Source organism: Anas platyrhynchos, chromosome 19 (assembly GCF_047663525.1).
Source record: "Anas platyrhynchos isolate ZD024472 breed Pekin duck chromosome 19, IASCAAS_PekinDuck_T2T, whole genome shotgun sequence".
Classification (NCBI taxonomy): Eukaryota; Metazoa; Chordata; class Aves; order Anseriformes; family Anatidae; genus Anas; species Anas platyrhynchos.
Genome location: NC_092605.1, coordinates 7,769,834 through 7,793,503, shown reverse-complemented (window position 1 = coordinate 7,793,503; position 23,670 = coordinate 7,769,834). Strand labels below are relative to the sequence as shown.

The following is a 23,670-nucleotide window of genomic DNA, read 5'->3' as shown; positions in this document are numbered from 1 at the left end:
AGCAGTAAACTGGCTGCCGGCATAAATGCCTCACGGCCACGTTCTGGGGAGCTGGATGGCTCCCTGTCACACAACGAAGGTCTCCAAGTCCCATGCCCACTCCGAGCTGCCTCTGACACGGTGCCCGCAGGCCCCAGCTCGCCCCTCACCGTCCTACCCCAGCGCACACTGCCAAGAACCAAAAACCAACACATCTGCCCCAAAATGGGCCGCAGCAGAAAGCGCCCACGCAGTAATGGAGCTGTCACAATGCTGCCCCAGTTCTGCCGCCACCCGTCAGAGGGAAAGCAAAAAGCCTTCAGCTTCCTGGAGAAACAGGGCGCTTGTCCCACCCGCAGGGGGGCTACGGGGCGTGCAGCTCACCAATGTGCTTTGGGGCTCCGGCTATAAAGGAGGCAGAGGTCTCTGGAGGATGAGGGAGAAAAACGTGCACCAATCTGCTGCCTCTTTTCATCTCCTCACTAGAAAAGGTGGTGGCACCGTCCTCTCCCGCTGGGCAGGACCCCCACTGGCAGGCAGGCAGGCGGCTGTGGGGGTCACAGGGCAACGCACTCTGCTCGCAGCCCAAGCACGGAGCGTGCACAAGCTCGGCCCCGGCTCTTTGCAGGCTCCTGGTGGAGCCGTGAGCCACGGTGAGGATGCTCCTGGAACACAGGCGTGGAAAGGGAAGCAGCCGAGGGGTCCAGAGGCACAGCGAGAACCTCCCCTAGCCCGGGCTGCTGCTGCTCGATGCCCAGCTCCCCGCATGGCCAGCCAAAGCGTTTCATTTCCTTGTAGCTTTTTGCCAAGCTCTCTGTTCTTGTATCCTAAAGCATCACTACGGACTTCAGTTCTTCTCCCAGCTTGTTGGCCTCCGATGAGGTGCTGCGTGCCCTCCTCTCCCTGCCTCCCAAGGGATCTGAGTGCAGGGTGCAGGCGGTGCCGAGGGGCTCCCTCCCGGCACAACTCCCCCCGTCCCTTCCCCCCCCGGTGACCGGCACAGCCCGGGGCCCAGCACCAGCTCAGAGCCAGCTGCGAGGCAGAAGCCCTCACATCCTGCGAGCACAGCGCGCTTTGAGTCAAGCAGGAAAAAAACAAACCAAACCAGAACTGATCACCCAGACCGATACGGGTGGCTCTGAGCGCTTTTTTCCACCCCCCAGCCCCGGGCTGTGCAGAGCAGCGTTACTCACGGGGCCACTGGGGAACAAACACGCAGGTCTGGCCCACGCAGCAGCAATCGGCTCCTCCCGGCTCTGCACCAGGCACACACACACAGATTCGGGCTGTAGCACAGCTGGCAGCACGCTGCCGGCTGCTCCCTGCACAGATCACAGGTCTGGCACGCCAGAGCCCCTTGCACGGGCCCTGGGTTAGCGCTGTTTCAAAGTGGCAAGGCCAGAAGTGGGAAAAAAAAAAACACAACATACTGCTAGAAAAATGATAAATCAGGTGGGAAGTGTGCTGCCACCAGAAGCACGAGGTTATGAAACACTTCAGCTGCTGCCAGCAGCGGGAGGGCTGCAGGTAGGGCACCCACGTGGGAGAGCCCGAAGCACACTGGCCCTGTAGGACAGGGAAACTGCTACAGGTGAGGAAAATTAAACAAACGGAGTGGGAAATCAGCTTCTGGTGGTGGGGCCAAAAGCCACGGGAGGCGAGGGGTTCCCACGCACCACGGTTTGTGGCCGCAGAGTGCGCAGGCGCGCGGCCCCCAAGGTGCACCCGTGCGGCACGGCCAGCGGCACGGCCCCTGCTGCTGCAGCTGGCCTGCAGGAAGAAGGGAGTTAAAGGACAAAGCGTCCCAGCATCTGGCCACGGCTTGGGGAAATAATAAATAAATATGTTGCAACGAGGAGGGATCTGCGGGCCAACAGGGATGCACAGACACCAACTGCCCGGCAGGCTCCCCAAGGAAATGTTGCAACCCACACATTCGCTCTTCCCTTTGAGCTTCCCATCGAGGCAGCAGCCGGGAAGGAGCTGAGCCTCTGCCAGCAAGCACGGAGCCGAGCATCCCGCTCGGCTGCAAGAAATTTGTGCCAGCTTTAGAGGCAGGATGCGGCCGAGCCATGGGACCTCTGTGGCACAGGGCGCAGGCACAGGGGGCTGCGCTGATGGGTGCCAGGGAGCGCTCTTGGAAGGCGTTTGTCTGAAGTAGAAAAGATCCTGGAATGAAATTGGAGCAGAAGTGGTGGCTGCCCACTCATCTGAAGTAGAAAGACCCCGGAATGAAGTTGGAACAGGAGCAGTGGCTGCCCCAGAGAGCTGGATCCAACCCTCGTGTTCTCCACGGGGACGGCGCCAAAACGGCGGCACTCGGTGTGCCAGCACCGCCTGCCTGGCCACAGCGCGGTGGGAAGGGATGGATTAACACACACAGCGCTGTGAGAAACGGCCGGGTTGGTGCTGAGCCCTGGCAGCAGCAGGATCAGGCCTCAAACAGCGCTGCCTTTCTGTGCCACCGGGACCCAGCTGCTCCAGGCCTCCCCTGCGGGGGCAGCCGGGAAGCGCGGGGGCTGCTCGGGTTGCCCATGGGACTGGGAGCCCTGCGCTCCCTCCAGCTCCCCTGCACGTGTCCCTGGACAAACACAAGCTGTGCAGCAAGTTGTGCACAGCCGTTCCCAGGTGTCCTCGGCCATGGAAAGCCCTCCATGCAGGCACTGGAGACCGCAGGGCAGCGCCGAGCACAAGGCAACGCGTGGCTGCAGCATGGGCTGCGGGGTGACTTCGGCCAGCTGCTCCCCAGTTTGTTTTGCCAAAGGCTCGGGGCTGTTGCTCTGTAATTAATGCACGTGAGATGGGAGCCAAGGCCAACAGCCGCCAAAAGGCACCCCCAGAGCGGGGAGCACCAAGGGGGACACAGCGAGAGGGTCCCCGTGGGGTGGGTTTCGTAAAAAGACTTTGGGGAACTGCTGCTCCGACAACAGGCTGCAGGCAGGGTTGCAAACACCAGGGTGGGCTCCCTGCTCCCCCAAAACAGCCCACCTCGTGGAATCCTCACGGAAAGTTTGGGAGAGGGGCCAGTGGGAGACCAGAACTTGCACTGCGGGGGCACAAAGCTGGACAAGCTTCGCAGAGGCTGAAGCAGGAACGTCTCGGGCAGCCCCACGACCAGCCCGTAGAAGACGAGGATGCTGCACAGAGCTTTCTGGGGCGGGGATAACTCGCCTCAGTGCTAGACTGGGAACACATCAGGCTTCCAGGTCTGCTGGACGGGTTTGTGCTATCACGGAGAGCAGATTCCTAGCAGGGAACAACAGCGTGTATCAGTCAGCTGAGGGCAGGAAAACATAACAGCTTCCCAGGCAGCTGAGCATCCACAGATGTTTTCAAGAGAGCAGCGCAGACCAACTAACCTTCCAGTGATTGGGAGAAACAACCCTCCAAAATTATGACTGTTGGGTGTAACAGAGACATTTTTAGAAGCAAAGAGTGAATTTATAGCTCCCAGCTAGCTCAGAGCAGACTGGCAGGGCTGCAGAGCACGCCGCTTCCAGGGCTTTTCTACCTTGCACGCCAAACTCACAAGCTGTCGGCTCTGAAGGCTTTGGCACCGTTTGAGCATCGGGGAAGGGCTGTTCTCCAGGAGCCCCGGAGAAGGGCACAACTTTCCCCTGATCTTCCGAATCAGCACCAAGCTCTCTCGAGCTGAGCACAGCTGCTCGGCTGTGCCCCAAGTGATGATGATGATGATGGAGGGGAAGGCTGAGCCCTTGTGGGCAGCCCCTCTGTGCGTCCCCCCTCTGCTTCCTGAAACAAGCTGCAGAAACGGATCCAGCCCATGCAGCAGGTTGCAAAGCCACAGCTTTCCCCTCCGAGGGGAGGGCAGGAGGCAGGCAGCAGAGCCAGGGCTGGATGCAAACCCTGCATGGCCCAGGAGCTGCCCGCAGCTCACCCTCGGAGCCATCGCGGGGTCCCCCAGCCCCGACTGCAGCCCACCCATGCTGGCCCCGACACGGGGGTGCAGGAGCACGAGGCAGCCCCCCGAAATGTCAGTGTCCTGGCAGAGGGCCCAGCCTGGTGTCCCGAAGCCAGGCAGCAGCAGCCGAGGGTACCTAAGGGACGTTGCTGTTGTGTGCGTGCAGTCAGCCGAGCCCAGCTGGCACAGCCAGGCCCCGAGCTGGAGCCGTCTGCTCCCGTCCCTGGGCACCAGGCTATGGTTTTGGGCTGGCCGCCAGCCCGTGGCCATCTACCCGTTGGTTACGCTTCCTCCTCGGCTTGAACTTCCACCAGGCTGACAACAGCCGTGACCCAGAAATAGCAGGGGACGCTCAGCTACACCTCACCAGACCAAATCCTCCAGAGAGCCGGCGGAGCGGCAGCCAGGTGGCCTACAAGATAAGAGCAAACCCCTTCCCTTTGCACCCTCGTGGGGCAGCCTGGGTGGAAACAGAGGCACAGCCAGGTCCTGCTCTCCCCGTTGGGGCAGGGGGGGCGGTCAGCCCACAGCATGAATTCATCTGAAGCAGACGAATTCAGGAGGCGGGCCCCCCCCCCCCGCAGCATTAACACTGCCCTACGAAACACGGCTGCACGGGATGCTCCTGAGCAGCTCTGGGTGCAAAGCCTTCTGACTCACGTGAGGGGGAAATACATTTTCATAGCAAACTCTGGGGAAAAAAAAAAAGCAAAACAAAGCAAAACAAAGCAAAGCAAGCAGTGGTTCCTGCTTTGGGACAAGCACCCCCAGGGGGACGTGGTGCCGAGCCCTGGGCACACACCATGTGCATGCGCAGAGGCGCAGCCGTCCCCACTGATGCGCTTCCCCCTTTTGGGCTCCGAAAGCAGCCCCCCACAGCCCAGCCCCACTTTTTCCCCATTTTACACCAGACTGGGACCCCACAGTGCCGCTTCCCTTCTAGGATTAACCCTCCGGCTGCTGCAGGGGCTGCAGGGCTGGGAAGCAGAGCGCTGGTGCCGGGACCCACCGCGCGGTGCCAGCGCCGGCCACGTGCTCGCCCTCCCTCCCGCCGCAGACAGCGGCCGCCCGGCCTCGTTTCTGCGACCACGTGAGGCCAACGCTGGGCTGACAGACAGGAAACCGCTCACCGAGACCTGCAAGGAGGAGTTGTTGTTGCTGTCGGCCTTTTCCGTTCGCCGGGAGAAACTTGAAAGAGAAGAGGAGGTCAGAGCCGACCGCCAGGCTCGCCTCGCCGGCTGAGCACCGAGCGCTGGGCACGCACGCGGGGGTCTCCGGGCACCCAGCCCGAACAAATGCCCTGCTCCATCAGAGAGCCCCCCCCTCTTGCTGGGGGCTCTCCTGTACTCCTGTACCCACACCGTGCAACCCCATGCAGTGAAACACCAGGGCCCATGAAGCCCGGTATAATTTCTGCCCCACTTTCTGCCCCGCTGCAGGAGGGGACGCGGTGCCAGCCCCCCACTGGGTGAGGATGCTCAGCACGGGAGGGACAGCGAGGCCCCGGGGGGGGCAGAAAGCACCTCTGACCCCGCCGCTGCTCATCTGCAGAGCTTTGTGCTTTTGTGCAAGGGGAACACAAAGCTGCTGAGGCGCTGCGGGATGCTCCCACTGCACGCACCCGGGGCTGGGGCTCCCTGCCTGCGCCCCCCCCCCCCCATCTGCAGCCCCAGACGAGGAGGGGGCACCCCGGGACCGAGTTGTGCAGGAGCAATTTACGCCCAGGGCTGCTTTTTTTTTTTATTTTTTTTCCTTGCCTTTTTCCTTCTCCTGTTCACAAAGGCCAATTGTGTCCGGGTGCCCCGGAACACCACGCTGCAGGGCCAGGCTCAGGCCGGGGGGGGCTCCCCAGATGCAGGCTCCCCAGCATCTCGCCCCCTGCTCCAAGCCCCCATCCCCGCCCCCCCAGCCCCAAACAGTCCCAGCATCACCACGGGGGGCCGGGGGAACAGCAGCCCCCCCTTGGGGGTCCCACAGCCCGCAAGGAAGGTCCGGGGGGGGTCAGCAGGGGGGGTAGGGGTGGAGAGCACCCAGCCCAAGCCGGGGTGCCCCCCTTCCCCTCCAGGCGAACTCGGGGAGTTTGCACCCCCGCCGGCAGCAGCGAGCCCCTTTGGGGTGCCCCAGAGCATGGCACCCTAAATGCGCCCCCCCCCCTCCCCCAAAAAAAAAAATCCCCCCCCGCCCGCTCCTCCTGCCCCGGGCACCGGCGACTCACCCGCGGCGGCGGCGGCTCCGGCAGCTCCCCGCCTCCTGCTGCTGCCCTGCCTCCTCCTCCTCCTCCTCCTCCTCCTCCCCCTGCCCTCCTGCTGCCTCCTCCTCCCCCATCACCCCTCCTCCTCCTCCTCCTCCCGCTCCATCACCCTTCCTCCTCCCCCTCCTCTCACCCCATCACCCTCCTCTTCCCCCATCACCCTTCCTCCCCCTTCACCCTTCCTCTCCCTCCATCCCCCTCCCTCCCCCACCCCCCTTCCCCTCCCCCAGCTCTGTTCCGCTCCCTTCCTCCCCCCCCCCCCCAATTCCCCCCCCTCCATCCCGGCCGCTGCAGCCCGGGACAAAGGGGTTGATGCAGGGACACTGCGGGGACAAGGACGCGAGGCGCCCTGCCCTGGGCACTGCCCACCCCACAGTCTGGCTGCTTCCTAAAATCCAGCCCCTGGAGCTGAATACAGACGTTATGGGGCCCTACAAACCCCCCCGCCCTACACCCGCACCACCGGGGCTTCTCCTCCTCTCCTGGTGGGGAGAGGGAAGGGGGCGGCTGGAGGGGGGAGGCTGCGAGGTGCCCGGAGCTGGACCCCTTCCCTAATCCCCTACCCCTGACCCTACAGTTCTCGGAGGTCCCATTACCAGGAGAGGGCCTGAGGATGATGGAAGGGTGAAGAAGGATCACATCTTGGCCCTCCAGACCCCAAAGGGCACAGCCTCTGGGGGACATGTACTGCCTGCAGGCACCGGGCACGTCCTTGGCTCTGCTGCTCCCTGCAAAACTGCACGGGACCAGGAGCAGCACAACCAGGAGCAGGGCACCCAGGAGCAGGGCACCCAGGAGCAGGGCACCCAAGAACTCCCCACACTCAGCAGCCGGTGGAGCAGGGTCCCCACGGTGAGCACCCCACCGCCAGCAGCAGTGCCGCCCCCCGTCTCCCCTTCCCGACCACTTCCAGCCGCCACCGCGGCTGAGACTGCCCTGAAAACACTGGCTGCAGCCCGTGGGCGAGCCTGGCGCTCCCCCACTTCAGCAAGTGCCACAAATTGCAGTTTCTGAGAAACCTCCACCCCAGCGCCGAGGCAGGAAATCCAGCCTCGGTCTGCTTACGCTGCAGCTGTGCGCAGCTTTCTGCTAGATTACGCCGCGTTTTATGACTTAAAAAAAAAAAAGCCTTAACCCCTATCAATGGGCATTAGTGCTTTAATCTCCCTAATCTCCAGGAAAATCCAGCGCTCGATGCCAGAGCGGGCTTGCCCAAGCAGCAGCGGGGGCTGCTTGTGGGACGCTCCAGCCTTGCGAGAGCTCGGCACGAGGCAGGAGAGGGACGTGGAGCTGGGGAGCGGCGCTGCCCGGCTCCATCGGGAGCTTCCCAGGGGAAGCAGGGGAGCAAGAGCCCGGCTGCACCCCACTTTGCAGCCGGGCCCCTCTGCTCCTGCCCACGCCGCCGGCTCGCCGCCACGCAGCGGCACGTCTGCAGCTCCACGCAGGTGGAAGCACCCAGCCCCAACCTACCGCCAGGGTCCTCCCCGCGGTCGCCGCAGCTCTGCAAAGCCATTTGGGGCAGGAGGCGAGCTGCCGCGGCGCACAGGCTGCTCTCCAAGTCAACTCGTGCAAAATGTTTTGTTTCGACTCAGCGCTTTGCCTCCGCGCGCCTCCTCCTCCTCCCGAGGAGCGCCAAAGGTGGGGGGGGAGCGAGCAGCAGCGAAGGTCAGCGCTGCGGCATCCTTGGGCTCAGAGAAATAAAACCACGGGGCTTTCGTAAGCGTGCCTTTCCTCCCGGCAGTTTGGGGGCTGTCGGCATGGAGGAGGCACCCACACAGGGACGGCAGCAGCCTCCGGGATTTGTTTTCCCAGGGGCATCTCCCTGTTCCCAAAGCAGGAGCCCTGCTGCACTGCTTCTGCCCGTGCCCATTCCTGGCTCGGAGCTGGGAGCGAGCAGGGGGGAGGGAGGCAGCCTCATCCCTGCCTTAAAACGAGGAGGAGAAGCATTAAGCGACTTGCCCAAGGTCACACACAACTTACAGCCGCATCCAAACCCCCGGCTCAGAGCTCCTAACCACAAAGTCATTGTTCTCCTCTGAAATAAAATCAAATAGAAGCACAGGGTTAGGAGCAATTCTGGCGAGGCCCTGCTGGTGTTGTAAGCACCAGGGGATTTGAACTGGCTGCAACGAGTTCTGGGGGAGATCCCAGCCATTGTCCTTTATCTTGCACCAGAGAGCTGCCCAGCAGCAGGGCCAGCCCTGGGCACAGCCACCCGGCTCCACCGCTGCCCAGCACTGGGGAAGACCCCAAACCTGCAGGCGAAGGCAGCTTTACCAGGACTCACCGGCCTGCGAGGGGGACCTGCACCAAATCCCTGGAGCACAGGGAGGGGGGACAGCTTTCCCTGGGTGCACGATGCAATATTGGCGATATTCACCACGCTGCGCCCCGCCGAGCCCCGGCACGAAGTGCAGCGTTTGGGCTTCGCAAACATTTTGTATTTCCTAATGGTGCAGCCGTGCTGACCACCCGCACGGCCCCGCTGACTCCGGTGGATGCGCCAGGCGCTCAGCCACCCTGGCAGTGTATTGATGCATTTACCTTCCCAGCTGTATTTATCATAACCCCGAATCAATAGCAGAAGGAAAAGCACAGCCAGAGACCCGGGGGGAGCACCAGCAGATGCTGTCGAAGCAGCGTGATCGTGGAAAAGGACATGGCCTCGTGGATCAGAGATCCCAAAATTGAACACCAAAAGAAATCATCCCTGCCAGCAAGAGCAGAGCATTCCTCATTGCCAGCAGCACCTCAAGCAAAGCAGCTCTCCCCAGCAGCCCTGCTGCAGGCCTGCCCCAGCCCCCAGGCAGGAAGCACTGGGGCTGATAAGCCCTCGGTGCCCTCTGCACATCCCGAGGACCCCGTGGTGCAGAGCCCAGCGCGGCCCCGGCGTCTCCTCCCTCCCACCAACACCCCCTCATCCTTCCGTGTCCCACCCCCGAGGCACACCGGGAGCAAGCGGCTCCTCTGGCCCCAGGAAGGCAGGAGAGAGGCAGGCAGGAATTATTTCGCACGCGTGCAGCTGGCACCGCGTCCTTGGCACGAGTCAGCGCTGCATGGGGAGGCCGCACCTCAGCACCCTGCCCTCCCACAGCTCCTCACTGTGCTCGAGCAACCCAGCGTTTTCCAGCAGGGAAGGGACTCTGCTGGAAGCTGCTCCAGGGTCACACATGTTTGGAAAAAAAAAAAAGCAGGAAAAAAAAAGTTCGTCTCAACATCCTCCCGCTTGCAGGGGTAATATTGCTGCTGGCGTGCCAGTTTGGACAGAGGCAGAGGGCACCTGGGATCTGCTCCCCCGATGTCGCAGATTTGGGCACAGATTGTGCTCGTTGGGGGCTGATCTGACTTTGTGCATTGATGGCTGTGTCTGAGAGGGACCTGGGACAGATGGCACAGCCCAGAGGGAAGGAAAGGCACCTCGCTCTTGTGCCCGGAGCGACGGGTGGGATGGAGACACAGGAGCATGAGGCACGCTGCTCCCTGCCCGCAGCCCCCGGGGATGTCAGCTAGCCCTGCTCGGTCCCAGCTGTGCCGGGGCCGGTGGCCCTTGGGGTTGTGCTGGCCCCGAGGCCTCTCCCAAGCCCTGCGTGGGGCCAGGGTCAGCGGGATAATTGGGTGCAGCTGCGGGGTGCTGCAGAGCACGGCCGCGGCCGTTTGCCTCGGGGCGATCACATCTCTGCGTGTAAGGAGCGGAGGGGTGCGGGAGAATGCAGTGGGCATCCCTCAAAGTCCTAAAGGGCGGCTGTCGGGGGCCCTACCAACTGCTCCTGGCGTCGGTTTGACTCATCTGGGATCCCAGTGGGGAAATCCCTGCTCTGCCCTTACCGGGAGCTGCCCCGATAACCAGCATCAGGCACGGCCACCTTCACTCGTGCTCGGCCACAGCAGGTCAGAGCCAAGCAGCGGGCACCAAACCCAACCAAAAAACCCAACCAAACCAAACCCAACCCAACCAAACCACCTCCTCACACCCTGGGCAGGGGAGCTGGGAGCTTCCCGGGAGCCATACAGGCACTTTGGGTTTTTAACAGCCCTGCTACAGGCGGCGATCGAGCCCTCAGCTCCCTTGCCCCAAGGATGCCTCTGCCCCAGCCTGTGCCAGCGCCTGGCTGGGCACCAGCCCCACCTCACTCCTGCTGCCAGCCCCGTAAGGGCTGTTTTAGGGTTTCTGATGCTGGGGAAGGACCCCGAGCCCACCCTGCCCCCTGCTCATCTCCTGCAGCACCGCTCGGGGAAGGTCCTGGCGCCCAGCACAGGGCCGTTCACCAGCAGCTCTGTGTCCCCCCCGGTCACAAGGGGTTAACGCGCTGCAGCTGGGCCAGCAATGCTGCAGGACAAAGGGAGGCTTCATGTCCTGCCATCCGCCAGCGCAGACGAAGGGGCCCTAATCCGATTCCCAAAGAAAATGTGGCTTTTACAGCCCCGCGCAGCGGGCTGGGAACCCACGGCCAGTGGAACCCACCGGGGGGAGGCCAGAAAGCTGAACATAAATCATTCTGCACCAGGAGGGAGAGCTGGATGAAGGTGACAGCCCCTGAGCAGTGCTGGGGAACAAGGGGGACACGTCCCCAGATCCCAGCATCATTTTTCTGCCATTTCCCCCAGGCTGGAGGCAGCGCTGCCCCCAAACTCCACCTGGGTGCCCCGCGCACACAGAGCCCCCTGCCAGCCCAGAGCCCCCCCCAGCCACAGCAGCTCCTTCACAGGGGGATTTTCAGCAGATCTGGGGAGAGAGGCTGCGACCCCGGAGCCACCACCCAGCCTGCGAGCCAGGGACAGCACCCACAGCACCCACACGTGCTACGGGGGCAGCAGGAGCATCCCCCCACCCATGGGACACACGGGATTTGTGCCCCTCGTGCTTCTGTTACCCTGAGACACCGCCTGCCGTATGTCTGCTCCCAGCAGGATGTGTCTGCTCCCCCAGCAGAACCTCTCTTCTAATGGCTCTGAGGCTGGGTACATCCCCCTGGAGCTGCCCACGAGCCCCGTGACCCCACAGGTATTCTGCTCTCAGCACAGAAAGTCATGCAGCGTAACCACAAAAGCAGCACAGGGGCCCCAGCTCCCCGAGCTCTTGGCTACGCAGCCCTCCACGTGCTCCACACGTTTGTTTTGTTTCTTTTTTTTTGTCCCTGACGTCCTGAAGGGCCCTGAAATGGGGCTGCGACCGGGGCACGCATCCTGGGTGCATGATGGGGCTGTTCCCTACCACCTGCAGCCACGTCTGCACAGGGAAGCAGTCCGCAGGGGTTCGCACGTACCCGCGGCGGAGGCCGAGCCCGACGGAGGCAGCTCGTGCTTTCACAAGGCGGTGCCCAAGTCATCGCTCGGCTCAAAACCACAAACTCCATCAAGCGTTGCCTGCGCATGCAAATCTCTCATCGCCCCAGCCAGGCCCACGCACCCTGCGGGGGAATTCAGGCAAACAAACGCCCGGCCCTAGTGCCGGGGAGCACGGACCCTCCGGCAGCGGCACACGAGCTGGGGCTGCAGCGCCGCTCCCTCTCTGCCCCACGCAGCATCTGCACAGCCCAGCAGTGGGAACGCCAGAAAATAAAGCAGCTCGCTTACCACACGGGATAGTGGCCCCCAAAGGAGCCTGGTGCTGCAGTGAGATGCTCCTGAGCTCCTCTGATCCGTGCGGTCACACAAGTCCACCCCCAAAAGCAGCGAGTGTGAGCCCAGCTCGTGGTGCACGGCACAGAGCGGGCTGCAAAGAGGAGCAGGGACCTGGGATGTGCACGAGGGCAGCCACCACGACGCTCCGTCAGTGCCCCCTGGCCCTAAACGATGAAAGCCACAGACAGACAGCTCAGTGTGCCGCAGCACGGCACCAACAATGGCCCCGTTGGCGCCCAGCTGCTCCTCAGCCCCGAGCGGGGCAGGCAGCGCCTTCACGGAGCCGGAGAGCTCTCGGCCCTGAGCGTGTCCAGCCAGACCCACCCCGAATGCTTCTGGTCTGGTTGCACAAGGGGCGGATTTAGCCAGCGAGGACTGAAGCTGTCCAGAACAAGCCCTTCCCAGGCAGGAGCCCCCCGCTGCGTGTAAAGGTGCCGGGTGAGGACACGCGCCCTGGGGACAGCAGGGAAAGAAAGAACATTGCCTGCAGGCACGGGCCATGAAACTTCAGCTGCACAGCTGGCTGGGCTGGTACCCCGCTCTGCCTGCACCCCAAGCTGCCTGCACCCCGAGCTGCCCATGAGCAAACCCGGGACAAACCGCGCTCAGCGCATCCTGAGGGTTCCCGTCGTGCCACTTAAACACACGAGTTCCCGCTCTCCCACGATCGTTGTGCAAGCAGCCGTCCCGAGTGGCAGGAGAAGAATAAGGAGCTGTTATTAAAATATTATCCTAAAAAAAAGAAGGAAGAAAAGCACCCCCTCCCCAGCTGTGACGGTTCCCACTGATGCATGCTCCTGATGCACAAGCAAGGCAGCCGTGCACCCCGTGGAGCAGGCAGCGCTCACCGGCCTGCGGCACGGCGCTGGGAGCTGGCAGCAGGATCAGGGCCTGTGCTGCCCACCCCAGCCCCAAAAGCAGCCCAGGAGAGGCTGGATGGGGTCGTTCCAAAAGAGCCAGTTCCAGAGAAAAGCAAAGGGGGATGGGGAGGGCGACACAGGAAGGGCCCCCCTGTGGGGCCGGCGCCCTGGGGCAAGAGCCCAAGCATTTCCCCAGCTGGAAGGAATTAGCCCTGCCCCTCCCCCTGCCTTTTCTTTATTTTTTATTTTATTTTTGGGGGGTTTCCCCAGGCTCAGAGGGGCTCTGAGGTGCCTGCAGACTGCCCAGCCTGAGCACAGCCCTGGGCACAGCCCGAGGACCGGCAGTTCTGCTATGGGGAAATCCGTCCTGTCAGCAACTGCGTCCCCTCCACAGGCAGCGAGTTGGGGTCCCAGGGCCCCTCCAGCTTCCTTTAACCCCCCCTCCTTACCCACCCAAGCCCTATCACCCCCTCTCCACCACCAGCCTCCAGCGCAGAGGCCGCCAGCCCCCCTTACGCAGCCGTGCAGGCTCCCCGGGGTGCTGCAGGGCCGGGTTTTCCAGCAGCGGCAGCGCAGGAGCCACGCCAACACAGACGGCGGGGCCGACACGGGCACGCACGTGCCAGGCAGGCGAGGCTGGGAAAGGAGCCCCCATTGCTCAGAACCAGCCTCTGCGACCCCGTTTTCCTGCTCCCTGGGTGCTCCAGCCCCGCAGGAGGCCGGTGCTGCCTCCCCCTAAGCCATGGGCACAAGCCCGGTGCCCACCCCGGTGCGCAGAGCCACGTGCTCAGAAAATCCTCCCCGTCCCGCAGGCCCTGACAAAGCGTTTCCCTGTGCCGACGCCTGCATCATGCCCCTGGTATTTCTCCCTCGCTTCCTCCCCCGTGCTCAGCCACTGCTCTGCTCCCCCCTCCTGCCCTTTCCCTTCCTGCGTGCGCCCCTCGGGCTCCAACTCGCCTGCACTGAGCCGCGGAGACCCCAGCCCGGCCCTCGCCACGGGGATTTGCTCCCCAGGGTTCGGGGATTGCTCGGGCAGAGACTTACGCAGCCGGGGAGCAGGGGAAGGCCAACGCTCGCCGGAGCTGAGGATGCTGCAGCGCCCGTCCCTGCTGCCCCCCGCCTACCAAGCACGTGGGCCCGCTGCGTCCCGGCTCCCCGCCCCGCGTCTCCCAAACTTCGGAGGAGTTTTCGCCCAGTTCCCCTCGCACGGGGCTGGCGAACCAAATCCCTCCTGGCTCGCTGCCTGCCTCGCAGCCAGACATGAAAAGCACTCGGGTTTCTCCCAGGGCAGCGCGGGTAAATCCTGCCAACATCAAAGGCAGCACAGAGGAGCTCTCCCCCCCCGTGCAGCGAGGCCGGGGCTGCCTCCTCGCCAGGCACGGCTCCGTGGTTAAGGTGCCGGCTGCACCAGCACTCGAGACGTGGCTGTGATTTTTTTTTTTCTGTCTCTGTTTTAAACTCAGCCACACATTTCCTGGGTAACTTGGGGCAAATCAGAGCCCCACAGCAAATCAGAGTCCCACAGCAGCCAGGGAGTGGCTGCTGTGGGTCTGCCCGCTGTCTGCCACCCGGGCAGTGGCTGCTACCGAGGAAAACGGGATTAAAAAAACCTCCTGGGTCGGTCCTGGGTGCTCACTGCCCTGACTTTATGGGAAACCTGGAGTCCAGGGAGCAGAAACTCAAGCACGCAGGAGCGAGTCAACACATTTTGGCGGTGTGACCCTGCCCAGAAAGAAGCTCTGCAGCTCTGCGCCTCCATCTGCAGAGCAGAGCCTGCCGCGTCTCGCCCCTTTGCGCTTTGACCAAGTGCAGCAGAGCAGGGCGAGGAGGGGGCTGTCTGCCCTCCTGCAAACGGGCAGCAGGATCCAGCTCCAGGCGATGCTCTGGGAGCGAAGCCGTGCACGCAGCTTCCACTCAGCACCAACCTTCGTGGCTTCGGGAGGTGCGGAACACCAGGAAATAGCTTCCAGCTCCGCAGGGATTTACAAGAGCCGGAGCAGCACATGGTTTCTTGGCCCACGTCGGAGCGCTGCTCATCCCTCCATCCCACACAGCAGTTGTTCCTGCCAGATCACCGCTCGCCCGGGCTGCTAGGTTAATTTTATGGCTGGAGCACTGAAAGAGCCTTCGCTTAAAGGGGGAGGTGGGAGGGCTGTGCCATTTAACACTTGGCTGTGTTTGTGCTATGATTAATATCATCCAGCGCACAGATACCAGATGTTCTCGGGGCAGGCTGGAGCGTATCCTAAATTACACCAGGGTGGAATTTTTGGGCAACTTGCAGGGAGTGCTGCGGGCAGGAGCTAAAGGGAGAGCAGAGATTTACACAGATGCGCACAGGGCTCTGAGAAAAAGATCCTGTGGGGTCACTGCCCGGGTCAGCACCCCAGGCTGGCTGTGATGCCACTGGCTGTGCTTTTTTATCATCAATGAGTTGGTATTTTGTTGGCAATTACTCCAAATCCCACTCTGAAGTTCCCAAATCCCACAGCTTGGGCTGTGACCACGTGAGCTCCACAGCTCGGAGGCATCCAGCGGCTCCCCAGAGGTCTGGCTGGAGGAGGGCATCACTTGCCTGGGGCCAGCCTGCTCCCGGCACCTAAGGGGCACTGGGAAGGGGCACGGGGGACCCCAAACACCCTGTGCTGCCTCAGGGATCCTGCAGCGAGTGTACGGCACCCCCACAGCCCCCTGAAGCACCCCGCTCCAGCGGCAGCTCCCCCACGGCTGGCTGCTGCCAGGAGCACCTCGGGGTCACCGACGTGGGCGTCCTGCTAATGAGTTCCAGAGGGGCTGGTCTTTGGAAAAAAGAAGGAGCCAAATCCTGCTGCGTTGGAAATGGCCATCGCAGCTCTTTACAGGCCACACAGTGTCCTGGGATAGAGCTGAGCTCCGTCAGGGCTTCTCCTGGCCAGAGAGACGGGGCATCTGCCCACGCACCGGAGCAGAGGACAGTGCCAGTTCCACCTTTAGGGCTCCCCATACATCGCACCAAACCTACAAGAGGTACCCAGGCCCTGGCCCACACACCGGCAGAGCTGAGCACTACTGATTATATGACTGGTGACACTTGCTAGCATCATTGTCACCGGGGATAGGACCACAGGAGACAAACAAATAGCACCCAGGGCAGAGGGCACCAGCAGGAGCCGTGCCTCCCTGCCGCACAGCAGCCCCGCCTGCTTCTCCCCCTCCTGGAAACCTCAAACCTGGGCACCCCGAGCAGCCCGTACCCGGCTTTGTAGCATTCAGCTGCAAAAAACAGCAAGGAAACAATTCCTCCTCCCCAAAGCACCGTCACTCACCGCCGCCGTGCCGAGTCGGGCGAGCTGCAGCAGGGCCGGGCAGCGCCGCGCTGACCGCAGGCAGGAGGAGTCCAAGTCCCACGGCGCTGCCCTTCCGTCCCTGCTGAAACAGCGAGGTCTGCCTGACACCTAAAGCCTGCCCTGGCGGAGTTTGTTTGAGCAGGAAGGAAGAGAAAGCTCTCGGCAGGCCCCCGGAAAGTCCCGGTTACAAAGGAGCCCCGAGTGATGCGCTCGCTCCCGGCTGGGCTCTCCCCCGGCTTTTCTGCCAACAGAATCGTGCCGTGCGTGCAAAACCGTCTCTGAATCGTAAATTTACACCCAGAAACCAAAAGTAAAAGACCCCCGTTATTCACTTCTTTGAGCAAAGGTTAAATCCAGCTAAATACATCAGCTCTGGAGGAAAGGAGGAGGGCTTGGCAGCCAGGGGAAGGAACGGGAACGTGGGAATTCCTCCTACGATTTGGCAACGTGCTCTTCCTTCTGCGTGCGAGCCCTCTGGGGGCTGCTCAGCCTCTTCTAAGAAAGCCCCCCATTCACGGGCCCCGTAAATCCCACGGGACGTCCTGCGCCCAAGAAGGAGTTTGGAAGAGGTTCAGGATGGAGCCGAGCCCTGCCCTGCCCCTCTCCTGCTGCCTGCGGGAGCTGCCACGGCGGCGGTGCTGAGCCCTACCGGGAGGGCTGCCTGCCACGGGCTCCATCCTTCACATCAGGCACCCCACCACCAGGACCAGCCCCGAGGGAAGGGCTGATGGTGGTGTTTAACCCCTGTGGGGCTCGCAGCCCCCCCAGAGCAGCATCCAGCCCCCTCCTCGCCCTTCACCCAGCTCCCCGCCACGGAGCACACCGTGGGGTTTGGGGCATTTGTTCCTCCAGCTGGGGCAGAGCTGTGCTGGGGGATGCGGAGGGGTTAGGACTGACTGCCAAAGAGGTGCTTGGTCACCTAATCCCAATTTTGCTGGCTCTAACAGCCCCCAAGCCATCTCAGAATATACCACATCCACAGCCATAATTTGGAGCTGAGTGGGAACCGAGTGCCCGGGGCTCAGCATCACCCCGGCACTACACAGGACAGGAGCTCAGCACCAGGAGCACAGCACCACACACACGTGGCAGAAGGCAGAAAAGCCTGAGGATGCTGTCTCTGGGCAAGCTGAGGCACCCCAGTGAGCAGCTGCTGCTGAAGAAGCCCTCCCACAGGATAAATTCGGAGCAGCTCTCCTGGACACAAACCTCTCAGACACCAAGGGTCCCTCCCTGGCCTCCTCCCCCTTTCCTACAATGACCAGAGCTTGCAGCAGGCTGCAGGACCGGGGCTGGGGATGCTCCACGCAGCAGTCCCCAGGGGCTCGGCACCGCGCTCCCCACCAGCTTGCACAGCCCCATCCCACAAACCCAGCCCCAAGCTGCAGCGAGCCCCACTGCCCCCCCCAGCCAGCGCAACCAGACGGGCCCCATAGCAGCCCCAAACCCTCTCAGAGCTGCCTCTGTCCCCAGGAAGCGGCGCCGCAAGCTGCAGATGAAGGCAGATAAGAGCAGCGCCTCGCTCTGCGGCTCTGCAGGGCGCCGTGCTCGCTTCTTGCCCCAGTGCTGCTGACTTCAGCGCTTCCTGGGCCCCAAACCCCGCTGTGCCCCGTGTCCCCGCAGCACCGATAAGACTCGAGGCACCAGCCCCTGCTCAGACACAAGGCAGAATTGGACCATTTTGGTGCTGAAGGCCAAGCATTGCAGAGGCATCCAAGACCAGACCCTGGATCCGGAGCTTGGGGGCATCCAAGCACAGGCTGAGGTGCAAACCTATCATTTAGGGTATTTTTTTAAGCAAACTCTGAACAAAGCATCATCTCAGGGCTGCATGAAAACCTGCTGAAACTCACCCCCTGCACCCCGAGTTCCCCCCCATTTTGGATCAAGGCCCCCGTAGGGAGCAGCTTTGGCTCCCTGATAGCCGCAGCTGGGCGCGATGCACCGACCTCTGTGCAGCGTTTGGCTGAGCCCTTCCCAAAGCCTTCCCAGCTGGTTCCCCCAGCACCACAACCCGGCTCTCCCGTCCCTGCAGAGCCGTGGGAAGGGGGGCACGTCCCACACCAGGTCGAACTGGCCCGCAGAAGGGCTCGGAGGGGACCCCGGAGGTCAGCCAGAAAGAAGAGAAATAAATCAGCCGCCCGGCGATTCGCACAAAATTCCCCCTTCCCGCAGAGCCACGGCTTCGCCACAGCTGCTCGGCAGAAAGCAGCAAGGCTCGAAATGCCTCAGCGGCCCCAAGAAGGACATTTCCTCTCCTGCTGAATTCCCTGAGGATGCCTATGGCCCCAGGAACCCACACGGGGAATTGCTTCACGGACTTCTTCCTCGAGGTTTTGCTCTGAGACAGGCAAGCAGGGCAGCTGCTGCCTTCCACCCGGGGACAGCGAAGCCCTCCCAGCCCCTGGCATGTGGCTGCCCTCCTGCTCCTTGCACCACGTACAGGGAACGGGGACAGCTCTTCCCCCACACCCCCTGAAACCATCCCGCACGGGGAAAGAAGGGACTGAGGACAAAACCCCCAAAGGAGGCCGCTCTGTGCATGGCGCCGTGCACCCACCCAGCAGGGCACCGCAGGCGCTGCTTCGGCTCCTGCCACTGGAACGAGACGTCCCAGCGCAGACACAACAGCCTTCGTTTGTCTTCCATTATGGGCAATTTTGGGGATTATCAGTGACTACCAGGGGAAAGGCAGCACGAGTGAGATCAGAGTTGCTGTAGGGCACAGCCTCAGAGGCGTTGGGGTTCCAGCTCCCATCTCAGTGCTCTTCTTTAACTGTGGGTTCCCACCCACATTACTTAGGTCCTTTTCAGCCTCCCAATTGCAATTTGATTAAATTTGATTAAAATTACCTACATTTCCATGCTCCAACCAACAAGCTGGGGTTTGGAGCAGCCTTCCCTAGTGGTGCGGCAATCCCCTGTGAGCTGAGTCATATCTGGAGGCACACAACCTTCCCCAAAGCTCCCCAAACCTCCCATTTCTCTTCCATTTCTGTGCATCCCCGTCCGGCACGGACAGGCAGGGAGCTGCTATTCCCTGCCTGGCCAGGTAGATGGTGCTCAGCCAGCACGAAGTGCAAAACTGCTTTGGGAGACAGTTTTCTGGCCCTGCCTGAGGCCGTCATTCAGCATTGTTCCTGCTGACAGATGCAGGAGGTCCCGCTCCTGGCCCCAACCGCGCGAGGCTGACTCAGATCCTCGTCATTCCTCTCTTCCAGACTTTCCCCTGTCACTTGGGGATGGCAGGGGCCCTCTCGGTGGCAGATAAAACCGCAGCAAACGCCGCACCAAAACTCAGCGCCTCTCCATGCACCGCCTCCACCCTGACCCAACCTCCCTCATTTTCCGGATGCAAAAAGCCCTCCCGCTGCCACGCTGCCCCCATCTCCCCACAAAGCCCAAACCCCGAGCCCAGAGCAGCAGGGGACCCTTTGCCCATTTTTCAGGCTGCCCTGGCTCACCCCAGGCTCCTCGCCGGGTGCAGGACACCCAGGATCGCTCCGGAGCCGCGCTGACACCACGGGAGCAGGAAGCTTCAGCCATTTCCTGCAGGCACCGCTTTGCCCTTCCAATATTTGCGCCTCTGCAAATCGTTTGGGGAAGCAAGCCTGGCAGCTGGGGCTGTGAGAGCAGAGGAGGGGCTCTCCTAGGGAAAATCCGTGCAACCCGTCCAGTCCCTGCTTCCCCAGAGCAGGCAGTAAGAGAGAAAAACCCAACTTTGCGTGCCTAAAAATGAGACAGCCTCAGTTTGCTCCCTGTTCTAGCGACCACCCCACAAACAAGTCGAGAGGCTGAGATGAGGCCAGAGCAATGATTCCTGCTCCCCCAGGGCTCTGCAGAGCGGTTTTGGGGCACAGGCAGACGCCTGCACTGCTCCCATCGCCTCCCTGTGCTCCTTCCCCGGGTGACACATGGGGGCACCGCCTTGCTGCCGGGGGACAAAGGCTCCCAGGGTCCACAAAGAGGCATCTGATTCACCGAGCTCATCCTTTGCGAGGCTTTTTCTGCCCAGGAAACGAAGCCAGGGAGCAGAGAGGAAATCCCAGAGCTCCTTTGGGGCCGGGCAGGAACCCTTCACCTCCCAACCTCGGGGTGCGCGCTCCCGAGCTGTAAGGGAACTTCTGTGTCCTACTCGAAGTAGGGCAGGGGGGATGGTGTCCCTGAGGGACGGCAGGAGGGACAGCAGCGTTAGGGCAGGAGCTCAGATTTCGTCCCCACTCCTCCATAAAACGATCCCTGGAGACAGCAGGGGCCACGCAGGGCACCGGCACCACCACGGCCTCATCCCAGCCAGGTGCCCCCAGCCCATCACGGGCGTCCTCTCGTCTCCTCCGAGGCCACAACAAGGGGCAGATGGGGGAGCTCGGGGGTGGCACGACCCCAGGGAAGGGCTCAGCAGCCAGTGAACTCGGCCTCCCGCTTCCCCCCCCCCCATTTATCAGCGCGTTGGGCTGCAGGAGGAAGTGAGTTCAGCCAGAGTTTGTCTAAACAATTCAGTTTTATCAGAAACGCTGCTCACATCTACTCCTTCTTTTCCCAGGACAAATCTGGACAACTCCAAGGTAATCTCCATTCTCCTTCCTATCTGCACAAGATGGAAACAGGGAGGACACGAGGCAGAAAGCATCCCAAACGCCCCGCCCGCGCCTGCTCCACCCCTCCCAGCATCAGCAATCTCCATCACCGTAAATCAGGAGGCAGCATCCATCCATGCATCCATCCATGCATGCATCCATCCCTTGCTCCCTCCCATTCACACGCATCCAGAGGTTACCTTCCCTGGGCTGCACGACCCGTAAATGACTTCACTGCAGCCCCGAACTGCCCCTTGTCATCTAACCACCTAAGAAAATCCAAGAGAAAAAGGCAAACAGATCACTAAACACATGGGTTTCTGGAGACCACCCGCTGATTTTCAAATTTAGGAGAAAGCAGACAGAAGGGCAGAGCAGCCTGGAGAGGGCTCGATGCAGAAACAGGCGGACATCCTCCCTCTCCCCCGGGCCAGCTGCAGGACCCCTCCTGGATGGAGCAAGCAGTCCATGCAAGGACCAAACCCCAGACCTCTTGCCACATCCACCAGCTCATTATTAGGACAGAAACTGGAAGGGGTGAAGGGCAGAGGGATTCACCCGAGGTGATGAGCGACTGAACACCAAGAGCAGCTCCTGGCCAGGCTCTCCTGCCTCCCAACCTTCAGTCATCTTCTCAGTGTTTTCCAGGCTCCCAGTCCCTGAATTTATTTCCGCTACAGATGGCCGTGAACCTCCAAAACACGTTGTGTGTATGATGGAGCACAGCACCCTCCGTGCCGTAGTGGCAGGAGCTGCACAGTAGGCTGTAAGTGGGGACTCATTCTGCACTCCCACGTACCAGCAGAAGGCTGCAGAGGACACCAGCACCTTGGTGCATTGGTTAAAAGCAGCACGGCCTCCTGGAGAGAGAACGGCACACAGGGTAAACACAAACTCCCTCCAGAGCAAAAACGTGCAAGGGAAGCGAGCAGGCAGGGTCCCAGCCCAATCTGGGTGGGCAGTACCCGCAGTCCCCTCCAGAGCTCCCCGTCACACATGAAATACACCCAGCTGCATTCGTGCTGGAGTTAAAAGGAGTATAAAAAGCCCCACAATTTAAGTTAAGTGAGCTAACAACTGAGAACGCTCCTTAAAGACCTTACGTATCGTTAACTTTTATCACTGCCCTCTGCTAGGCACCATTTGGGATTCCCACCTAACCTCCGTTGGCTGAGAGCTCCCCAAAGGGAGCCTTAATGTGGGAGGGGAGGAACGTGCGTCCTGCTCCACGCACAGCAAGGGAGGAGGGAAGGGCAGAAGGCAGAGCCACCATAAAACCTTAAAGTACCGTCGATAAGCATCAAAGCCAGTCTGATCCCCGAACCTAAGTGAATGACAGCCCACAGCAACCCGCTGGCAGAACAACCCGACCCAAGGGCAGCAGCTTTGCAGGGGGGCTGTGAAGCACTGCGGATAACCAGGACCAGCAGCTCGCACAGCTCTGTCCTGCTGCAGCATCCTCACCCACCTCCGTCTCTGGGAATAGCGGCCAAGGGGAAAATGTGCCTCGCTGAAGTGGATGCGTCTCCAGCTGAACTGAGTGCCCAGGGCCTCTCTCTTCACACTCAGCAGAGAAAAAGCCTTTTGGAGACCCAGATGGACACGCAGGCGGTCAGCTCAAGCACAGAGCTCTCCGCTGAGATGGGGAGAACGCCACACAGCACACACACACGGAGCCACTGGGAGCCTTCCCTGCACAGGTCTCTCTCGCTCACAAAGAGGCAAAAGGAGGCAGGTGCTCGGATCCCACTAAATATTTCCGTGCCCCCTGTGAACACCAGCCAGAGGCCGTGCTGGAGGTGCACCACGGAGCCCATGCAGCTCCAGACCTCACAAGGGCCAGGGCTGCCAGGACCCCACAGCTCGCACACAGCCTGGATGCGCTCTCTGGGGCTGACAAGCTAGAACATAAATCCAAGGTTATGCTCATTTTTGCTAAAGCATCAACAATCTTTGGAGCTCAAGATGTTGAAAGATGCTTTTAGTCATTTGTAATCCCCATTAAACAAATTGCCTGCGCTATGCAAGGACCGACCTGCTGCTTCTACCGAACAAACTGCAGGCAATAAAACCAAGGAGGAGCCAAGCGAGTGAGAACCCCATGGCAGCACGGCTGAGCTGGCACAGCGACCTTGCACAGTTTGTTAAAATTATGTGCTTTTCATAAATTCATAAACACGCCAACTTCTGCTGTTTGTACAACACTTTGGAGCAGTCCCTTCCGTCGGGCTCTGTCTCTCCGAATGTCCTCTGCTGCCTTCATGCCAAGACAAGAAGAAACAATCGAGGATGGGAATGTTTGTGTGATCCTACAGCAATCCAGGTTGTTTCTGCTCTGAGACCCGTCCAGAAGACGGACAAAACAAAAGCCCAAAAATGAACTAAGCCGGAGGACAGCAGCCCTCTGCCCAAGCCCCCTGCACGAGCAGCTGGGAGGCGAGCAGAGGCAGCCACCCGTGCAGAGCCGCTGCTTCCATTTATAGCCACGCTCCCCTCGCCTCCACCGCAACGTCTTGGACAAGACGAGAGCGTCTGTGGGGCTGTTTGTTTGCTGGGGGAGCAAGGAACATGACTGGCCAGCTGTCAAGTTATCTGCTTTGGTCACAACAACGTTTGATCTTCCCCAAACAAGTTTATCTCCGACCCATCTCCACGCGGTTCCTCCGTCACGGTTTATGGCGCTGGCACCGTATGCAGCCTGTGGTGTCCTCCCAGCTGCAGGCCAACAGAAACATCTCAGGCAGGGACAGAGCTCTAGAAATAGTTCAGAAGAAAACTATTTCTTCGCGGCAGAAGGTTCATCACCATTGCCATCACTTCCCTCCCCCAGCCAAGACACAAAACGAGCGGCCGGGCCTTACTGCAAGAGATCAAAGCAAACCCTTTGTTTTTATCTCGGTCAAGATAATGGGTTTTATTTGCCTTATCAGCCTGCAGGATGATTAACCTAAATGTGAGAAAGCTTCAAGATGCCAGAGGAGCTCAAGGGTGGGGAGCATGTCCCAGAGCACAACTGCTGCAGGCTTCAGACGAGGCACAGAGCAGGCCCTCGCCCCGGCCTGCACGCGACGCCCGGCCATGGCTGCGGGCCCTGTGGCCACAGGCCATGGTGCTCACCCACGGGCTTGGGTGC

General features: G+C 61.3%; 1 protein-coding gene across 12 annotated transcripts in view; it reads right to left on the bottom strand.

The window, feature by feature from the left end:
- SEPTIN9 (septin 9) overlaps positions 1-23,670 on the bottom strand; it is a 118,405-nt gene that overhangs the window by 15,164 nt on the left and 79,571 nt on the right. Inside the window, exon 1 of one of the 12 annotated variants that reach the window (XM_038165221.2) lies at positions 15,940-16,222. The exons of 8 other annotated variants lie outside the window; for them this stretch is intronic. Coding sequence is in view for 1 of the 4 variants with exons in the window: in XM_038165219.2 (XP_038021147.1) it covers positions 7,623-7,665 (43 nt within the window). In the remaining 3 variants the exon portion in view is untranslated. Of the gene's footprint in view, positions 1-6,116; positions 6,265-7,622; positions 7,769-13,678; positions 13,704-15,939; positions 16,223-23,670 lie in introns of those variants that run through there. 3 more of the 12 variants (XM_072025717.1, XM_038165219.2, XM_038165220.2) reach the window with 3 other exon arrangements.